Source organism: Excalfactoria chinensis, chromosome Z, assembly GCF_039878825.1.
Source record: "Excalfactoria chinensis isolate bCotChi1 chromosome Z, bCotChi1.hap2, whole genome shotgun sequence".
Classification (NCBI taxonomy): domain Eukaryota; kingdom Metazoa; phylum Chordata; class Aves; order Galliformes; family Phasianidae; genus Excalfactoria; species Excalfactoria chinensis.
The window spans coordinates 73,865,172-73,874,262 of NC_092857.1; the positions used below are offsets into that span (position 1 = coordinate 73,865,172).

The 9,091-nt window shown below is 44.8% G+C and overlaps 1 protein-coding gene across 1 annotated transcript; it reads left to right on the top strand.

Moving 5' to 3' along the window:
* The first annotated feature begins 2,087 nt into the window (after positions 1 to 2,087).
* Positions 2,088 to 3,580, top strand: LOC140264600 (uncharacterized). Its single transcript, XM_072360451.1, has one exon. The coding sequence runs from the start codon at positions 2,096 to 2,098 to the stop codon at positions 3,578 to 3,580; it is 1,485 nt and encodes a 494-aa protein (XP_072216552.1). The 5' UTR covers positions 2,088 to 2,095.
* The last annotated feature ends 5,511 nt before the right edge of the window (positions 3,581 to 9,091 follow it).

Genomic DNA, 9,091 nt, shown 5'->3' on the forward strand with positions numbered 1-9,091 from the left:
CCTGGCAAATGTGCTGGAACACCGCGGTTCCCATGAAGCAGGTGCACACCTGAGGAGAGAGGCAGCATGGCTGAGTGGGGCAGCAGGGCCCAGCCCAGGCTCTGTGCAAGCCTGGAGACAAGTGGGCTCTGGCTGGAGAGCCAGGATGTGGTCCCAGAGCTGAGTGCACGGGGACTCCCTACCTCAGGCAAGCTGCAGGTGTTGCTGAAGGCGAGCAGCCTGGCAATGCACACCACAGCCCTCTCCTCCACGGCTGCCAGCTGACACGTGGTGAAGGGCAGCAGGAGCTGTGGAGAGAAAAGTTGCTTCTGTGCCCACAGCACGGGGCACTTGTCCTTCCCCTTGCTCCCCAGCTGCAGCGGGGTGGTGTGAAGGACAGATCTGGTTTTCTTTTGTTGTCTCAAAGCTTGCTTCGTGAGGTTTTTCTGATGATAAGACTCTGACTGGCGACTGCTAACTATCTAGGAGAGTGAATGGTGGTTGCTATTGTGCCATCTCTGCTTATGATTGCAAAGATAAGCAGAGACAGGACAAGCAGTCTTTTTCAGGGGTGCTGCTTGAAGGAGCAGACCACTGCAGAAGGCGATAATGCTTGTGTCTGGCAAACAGAGGCACCACCAACCCCTGCTGGCTTATCTGTGGGCCAGGAATGTCACAAAAGCTGGTTTTAAACCATTTTACAGAGTGTTTGCCTTCAGAAGATGCTTGTTTAGACATTCAGTGTTTGTTCGAGTTATCCTCAAACTTCAAAGAAGAAGAAAAACAACCCCACCGAAATGGGGGATAAAAGGCCCTCGTTAAACTGGGGATTTGGGAGACGATTTTTGGAGACGATTTTTGGAGACGATCTTGGGAGACGATCTCTGGAGACGAACTCCCAAAGATGGCTTTGACGGAGAATTCCCTGAGGGGAAAACCTCTTCGGAAGGCCGGCTTGCTGCAGTGCTTCCTGACTTTCTGCCATCCCCCGCGGTGATCAGACGAGTTCCTGAAATCTACGGACCTACGGTGTACCTCGCTGGACCCACGGTGGTGACTATCTCTTTTGCTCTCCACAGACTCCTTGCTTATTTTTCCTACTTTTCCTATCGCCCACCTTCCCTTCCCCATCTCCCTAAAACGGCCAGGACTTTAATTAACTGGTTGGACCAACATTTGAACCGTTGCTTCTTAATCTCACGCCGGGTATATACACATATCAAAGAACCTTGCCTCTCTCCTGCAAATTGGAGCGAGACATTTATTATTGGCGTCACGGACAGGATACCTGCCGTGAGAGTGTTGTCCTCATAGATATAGCCTGAAACTTTTCTATGTGCACCTCCTGGAGTTGCAAGGAGCGACAGTTTTGGTAACTTAGATGTGAGCACCTCTCCAGGAAGACCGCTCCATATTCTGAAACTTTACTTTCTTTTGTGTTTACCTCTCAGGGACGTATGAATTAATTTTGACTATTTGCTTTTGTTTTATACGTGTGTGCCTCCTCGAGAAGACAATTTTGCATTTTTTGTGGTTTAAGTAACTTGTAACGTGTTTTGGAATTTGAAAAGTTTTGTGTGTGCACCTCTTGGGGAAGTGAGGAAGTAATTTTTTGACGTAAAGCGTGTGTTGCTCTCCAAGAAGTTTATTCCTCTTTAAGAAATTTTGAAGCGTTTGGTAACTTTGGTGGCTTGAAGCTTGAAGTTTTTCTGGCCTGACAGGATAGCCAGGAGCGATTTAGGTGTTTACACGTTCTTTGTAAGAGTTGATTGTGCTTCTTGGTCTTTTGTGTAAGGGAGGAGTGATTTGAGAATTTGCGTTGTTTAAACTTTTTCTGTGCGCACCTCTCCGAGTTGCAAGGATTGAGGGTGTCTTGTAACCTAGGTGCGGAATTTGCATTTTTTTTTTCCTCTGTGTGGCCTCGCAGGAAAATAAGGGGCGATTTAACCCAAAAGGTGTTGTTTTAGCCTGCTGTCTTTGTGCGCTCCTCTAAACAAAAGGGAGGCATGATTGTAGCATTTACATTTGTTTGATTGGTGCGTGTCTCCCTGGGGAGGGGTAAGGAGTTAAGTGAACCTTTTCTTCCCTTAGTGTAGATCTTTTAGGGTATTGAGAAATGAGTGAAAGTATTGCCACTATGAAAAGTGAAAATGTGCTATTTGACCTTTTAGAAAAGCACGGTGCTCGGCCCTCTTTATCAGGGGTGGATTGGGCACGACAAAACTGGCATAACTTGCAGAGTGTTTCAGACCGCATTTGTGTTTTACAACATGGGGCTCGTACCCGAGCCGGGAAAGGAAAATCGTTTATTTGTGCGGTACTCGGTGCAGCTTTAAAAGCAGCCGTGGAGTTCCGAGATGAAAAACATTCGGCAGAAACCCAAACCATACAAGCATTACAGGAATCAGTTAAAGTAATGCAAGAATTGGTAAAAACTCTGCAGAATCAAATAGTGAACCTTGAGGAACAATTACAAAGAGAGCAACATAATTCAGTTTTGTTGCAAATGGCGTTTAAGGAACTATTAGCGTATAAGAATACTAGCAATGCTGTTGTCCATAATTTGCCTCAAGAAAAAACTTTTCCTCAGAAGGAACTACAAGGAATGAGGGAAGGGCTTGACAAACTAGAGGACTCGCCAACCCAATTGCGTCCTTTGATAAAAACTGAATATGCATTTGATAATGGTGAGGACCTGGATCCTAAAATGAATGTTAAAGAAATTCCCTTCTCTGTCACTGAATTAGCAAAACTGAAAAAGGATTTTAGCCGTTCTCCAAAAGAATCAGAAACGGAGTATGTATGGAGAGTCAGTCTAACTGGTGGAGACCAAATAATGCTAACCGAAAAGGAGGCTGAGGGTTATTGGGGGCCAGGAGTATTTTTAACTACTGCCAACAACCGTGCTCCCTGGTCCCTAACACAGAGGGCTGCTTACTGGGCTGGTGGTCTCAACCCTTTAGAAAGGGGAGACCCTCTTGCTATTAATGGGACAGTGGATCAATTGGTGGAAAGTGTCCAAAAGGCTGCCTGTTTGCAAATGATGTATGATAGAAAGTTGCAGCCACATCATGAATCACCTATGATGATGCCTGTTGATCCTGAAAGGATGACTCCTTTAATTAGGGGGCTTCCAGAATCACTGAAACCTATAGGTATACAACTACAAGGAAAAATACAAGCTTTGCCTCAGAGAGAAAGAACCCAGGCAGCATTAGAAGGAACTGTAACCTCTAACCATCTGCAGTCAGGATATAAAGTATGGACATGGGGGGAGGTTGCCCAAGAATTAATTAACTATGAAAGAAAATATGGGCCGGTGATTTCTAACACTAGTAAATTTGACCCAAGGGAAGTGAGGCTTGCAGCTGTCAGCCTTGCCCCTGGGCCACCTAGCCCAAACCTCAGTGAAACTGGAAGGGTCTCATTGCCAGTAAGAACAGGTAGGCAAAATATTGATCATAAAAGTAATTGTCTCTGGACACTGGGCTGGCAAAAGGGTGTTCCACGAGATTTGATGAATGGATTACCCACAGTCAGACTAGAGAAATTAGTTAACTGGTGGCCAGAACAAAAGCTCAGGAAGCTCAAGGAAAGCTGATGCTTTCGCCCCCTCCCCCAGATGAGTGGGAGGTGGGGGGGGGGAAGGCAGTGAAGGGTGGATGTATTAGAAAGCTCACAACAAAAGGAGATCCTCGATTTAACACCTTCTGTCCCAAGGCCTCACCACTCCTGCCAATTGCCCCTGTGAGTCACAATACAGTTACTGATAAGCTAGGGAAACACTTATCTCCCTGGCCAGCCTGTGTCAACTGACTCAGCTAACCTGAGGACAGTTTCCCTAATCTTAATGAAATCCCTTAACAAATATCCTTGGAAGGCTAAGGACACCCCGATAAAGAAATGTAAAATCAACTCTTGCTGGATTGTTCCCTCATTTTTTAATTGTATTAACAATAGCCCCAAAAGGGCAAGTTGTCTTGTTTTATTTTACAGAAGATCCTCGTGGGACCTTTACTGAACACAGAATGGCTGATAGCTGACTTTAACCATTTGTGTTTTGTGACAGGAAAATTGAAGATGTGATCTTGCTGGAATGCTGAATATACCTCTTGATTTCATATTTCGGTTGCAATAGTTTTATGTTTTGTTTGTTGTGGTTGTGGATTGTGATTGATATCGGTCCTTGGATCTCTTAAAACTTCACAATTTGGTTCAGAGTTTTTACAGGTCATTCTGGCTTTATGGTACTCTCTGCACAGTAATAACCATTCCTTCTGACCCCTTCTTTCACCCCTATTGGTTAAACTGATTGTGATTTGCATGTAATTCCTCCATAGTGTTTCCAAATTCCTAACAAATTGGGAAATGAGCCAACTGTATTGTTTAATCTGTGGGTTCTGAAGGGAATGGGACAAACTGCTTTGATGGTATAAGAAAGTGTAATTATATAATTGAGGGTATGTGGAAGTGTAACTGAAGGCACAAATAGTAGTTTACGTAATGATGAGAGTTTGGAAAGTGAGAAAGTTTGGAACAAACACAGGCTGAAGAAGGCAAGGACTGGCAAGGTATAACATGGATATCAGGACTGATAAGAGGTGAACGATGTGAAAACAAAACAAAACAAAAAGAATTCCTGTCTGGATCTTGGCTTACACTGGGACTTCCTGAATGGAGAAAGCAACTGACACAAATACCCCTATTTATTTGTTTTATTTGATACTATTGTTTATTGTCACTGTCTTTGTGATTGTTAAATGTTTATGGTATATGTAAGTATGGATGCAAATGATATATGGAAATGTAAATGTTAATGGTAAATGGCAGTGGAAGTGCTGCAAGAGAACGCATCCCCTGTGCTGCTCCTCCTCACCGCCCCCCCCCATCCTCTGCCGCTTGTGATCAGAAAGTAAACAAATCGTTACTTCTGAATAGGGACAAAAGCACAACATTGGAAGTGCACGTGCCCTTAATTTAGTGTTAATTATTACCCCTGCTAGGACCAGTATAACAGACAAAGTAAGTGATCAATTTGGTATGGGTAGTAGAAACCCCAGGCAGGGATAAGAATGCAGTGTCTCATACAGGTGAAGAAAGGCAAATACGATCAAAGTTTACCTGTGGTAATTAGACACGGACTCTGTGGTTAGTGCAGAACAAAAACTTTTATTGTGAACAATGAACTTAAATAATATGAACTTGGTCAAGTGCCTTATTAAATATGACTCTCTTTTCACACGTGATGGTGCTGGATCTTCCATCCTGCCCTGAGGAAGATGGCGCTGAAGCTGTGCTCGATTCTTGGGTGCCGTCCCGCGGCACCCAGTCTTTGAAAGGAGGCACAGGCACTGTCAGTCTCAACTCCATTTCGTTGTACCTCAGCGGTGTCTCCTGGTAATGGGAGATGAGGTCGTAAAGGCTATCAAATATTCGGTTATTGGTCAGATAGTACCTGTGGCTGTTGGCATGCTGCCACCAATGGATGCGACAGTGCTGCACCCCTCCATTGCGCCAGATGGACAGGACGTAGTCCCCAATGAATGTCCCGCTCTCCCTGACAAGAAAGGAGCCATCAGGAGCCCCCATCATGGCGCAGTACTCCCTCAGCATCCGTTCAGCGATGAGCCGCCCACTGCACCCTGGTCCCATTTTGCCATGGAACCATTCCTGCGTGAGATGCAGCTCGATGTTGGCGCTCACCTCCTTCTGCACAGGTCATCTTCTCCATCTGTTCCAGGCTGGGACTTCGTAGAGCGGATTCCATGCATAGATTATGGGGTCGTCCTTGATTTGAGAATCTGTGCTCTGCTCCTGCTGCTCCTCCTCCATGATTTGAGAATCCTCCGTCTGCTCCTCATACATGATTTGACTATCCGTCGTCTGCTCCGTCTGCTCCTCTTCCACGATTTGGCTATCTGCCGTTTGCTCCTCTGTCTTCGCCACTTGCTCCTTGGTCATACACGAGCCCATGGTCTCTTGCCACTCACTCCAAGCCGCCTCAGGTTTGGCGGGCTTGCCAATGGTCTTTATAATATCTGCTCACACCCATGCCAGGTGTGCAAGCTAGACGTCCCGTGATCATGCCAAGAGGGTCTGTCTGGCAGGAATAGTTACAATCTTTCGGTTTTATCCCTCCTTGTCTGCTGAATTGTTTGCACCTCTGAAGGTCTTTTGCTAGTCCGAGCAAGAATGTCTTCATTTTCTCCCAATAATATATACATTAAAGGAACTGAAGTAAGGGACCCGGACAGATTTATTTATGGAGCTTGGAAATTATATTGAAAGAGGGACTGTAGTGAAAGAATTGGGAAGAACAATAGCAGCTGCACTAGATCAGGACCTGAAGATCCCAGGATGAGTTTTGCCCCCAGTGGACTGAACGCGTTGTGCACACAGCAGTGTAAAGATGTTTGTTTTCTGGTAGATACGGGTGCATCTCACTCTGTACTGCATCAAGAATGACTGCCCATTGATGATTTTTGTAACAATAGTAGGGGCAGGTCAACAAGAAAAAGCTTACTAATTAAATAGAAAAGGGAGCTAAGGGTAAAGCAAGTAACAATGGGAATAAGTGAATATAGCTGTAAATAACTTTCTGTGATTAACTATTATTTTAAAGAGATCTAAAATACATGCCTGTATGAATGTATATATATTGACTGAGAATAATTATGACCTTACAAGTAACCTTATGTTTAGTGTGTAATCAATCAAGGTTTTGGTTGAATGATGTTAACATTTAATTCCCCATTATCACCCATCCCTCTTTTCCCTTATGCTTACTTTTTTTTCTTCCTTTTCTCCTCACCACCATGGAAGGTCACTTATGCCTCAGTTTTGAGCAACCTTTGAGCCACGGGGTGGTGTGAGAACCCTTCTTTGTTTTCTGGCTCAAAGCTTGCTTCCTGAGGTGTTTTCTAGTGATAAGACTCTCACTGATTTATGGAGGAGGCAAGTGATGGGTGCTACCGTGCGGCAATCAACATCACCCTGTAGGCATCTGATAGCACCTTCCTTCATAGCTGTTTGCTTCCGGAAGAGAATGCACAGGAGTGTTTACGGGCGGAAGATCTGGCCTGGGACTAAATAGCTCCAGTTTGGTATGGGAAAATTGGGGAATGATGCCATCGTGTCCTGTGAAAAACAGGATGCAGATGGGCATCCCTGCTCCCTCTTATCTGCTGGCAAGGCCCGGAAGATGGGAACAAAAGGAGTTTTTGCTGAGATCCCAAAGCCAGAATTTTCTACCCCAAGGAGAGCTGACTCAACTACTTTGGATTTGAGCTGTCACTCCAAAGAGAAAGCTGACTCGACCACTTTGGACTTATAAATAAGTTGGTGCTACCATTGGAAATTCATTCATTCATTCATTCATTCATCGTCGTCGTCATCGTGGTCACTGTCATCATCAGTGGAACAGCAACGACTCACCACTAATGAAGATCCATGACAAACCTCGCTGGATCCATGGTGGTGACTATCTCCCTCTTGCTTCCTGCAAAGACTCCTTGCTTCTATTTCCTATCTTTACTATCGCCTGCCTTCCCTTCCCCATCACCCTATATCATAATAGTATCCGTCCTCTCCTTCCCCATCTCCCTAATTAAGATTTATAATAAACTGGTCGGACCAACATTTGAACCGTTGTTTCTTAATCTCACGCCGGGTATACATATATCAAAAAACCTTGCCTCCCTCCTATAAACTGGGGCGAGACACCTTGGTGTGCTGATGGACAGTCAGCTGAATATGAGCCAGCAGTGTGCCCAGGTGGCCAAGAAGGCCAATGGCATCCTGGCTTGTATCAGGAATGGTGTGGTGAGCAGGACTAAGGAAGTCATCCTGCCCCTGTACTCGGCATTGGTGAGGCCTCACCTCGAGTACTGTGTCCAGTTTTGGGCACCTCAGCACAAGAAAGATATGGAGGTACTGGAGCAGGTCCAGAGAAGGGCAACGAGGTTTGTTAAGGGCTTGGAGAATCAGCCCTACAAGGAGAGGCTAAGGAAGCTGGGGCTGTTTAGTCTGAGGAAAAGGAGGCTGAGGGGAGACCTTATTGCCGTCTTCCAATACCTGAAAGGTTCTTACAGTGAGAGTGGGGCAGGTCTCTTCTCACTAGTGACAAGTGACAGGACGAGGGGAAATGGCCTCAAGTTGCGCCAGGGCAAGTTTAGGTTGGATATTAGGAAGAACTTCTTTACAGAAAGGGTGGTTAGGGACTGGAATGGGCTCCCCAGGGAGGTGGTTGAATCGCCATCCCTGGGTATGTTTAAGAGCTGTTTGGATGTGGTACTCAGGGATATGATTTAGCAGAGGTTTTTTAGAGATAGGGTATTGGTTAGGCTGTGGTTGGATTTGATGATCTTCAAGGTCTTTTCCAACCTGGGTAATTCTATGATTCTATGATTCTATGATTAAGAGCTACAGAGCTATAGTAAATAAATATAGAAGTAAAATCCCCAAAAGTACTTGGCATAATTTATTTCTCTTTTAAAACTCAGCTGTCAACACACCACTTCTTTTTTTCTTTTTAATAGCTTCCATGCTGACATCCTCACATCCTCTATACCCTCATTTATTTATTTATTTATTTATTTATTTATTTATTTATTTATTTATTTATTTTGGCTTCCTGACAATTTTGACAGGTCTAATTTCACAAAATTCGGGGGGGGGGGGGGGGGGGGGTGGAGGGGAAATGTTAATGATGGAAAGTCTGAAGTGTCCTTAATAGCACCCAAGCAGTAGCAGTAACACAAATCTTGTCTGGAGGACTAGCAGTGTACCTTGCCACTCTGGCAATGACATGGAGCACTTCATTTGAGACAATTAGTCAAATTTCTGGGTGTCTGTAGGAGGATTTTAAGCAGATGACCAAGTGCAAGCATGTGTTATTATGCATGGAGCACTTATGTGAGTTTCCTTGAAACTAGTACTGGAGTTGGGGAAAATGCAGTCGCTAGCACTTCAAGCCTCGTTTAGCTTGAACAGTCACAAAGGACTTTTTGTACTTGCTGTCTAATAGGCTTTTCTCTGAAACTCTTTATCCATTACTGTGCCAAATATCCTTCTCCTTCTGCCTTACGTTATGTTCAGCAATTGCATTAGCTAA

Coding starts and splice junctions, on each gene's coding strand:
- LOC140264600 (XM_072360451.1), top strand. CDS start 2,096: ATGAGTGAAAGTATTGCCACTATGAAAAGTGAAAATGTGCTATTTGAC.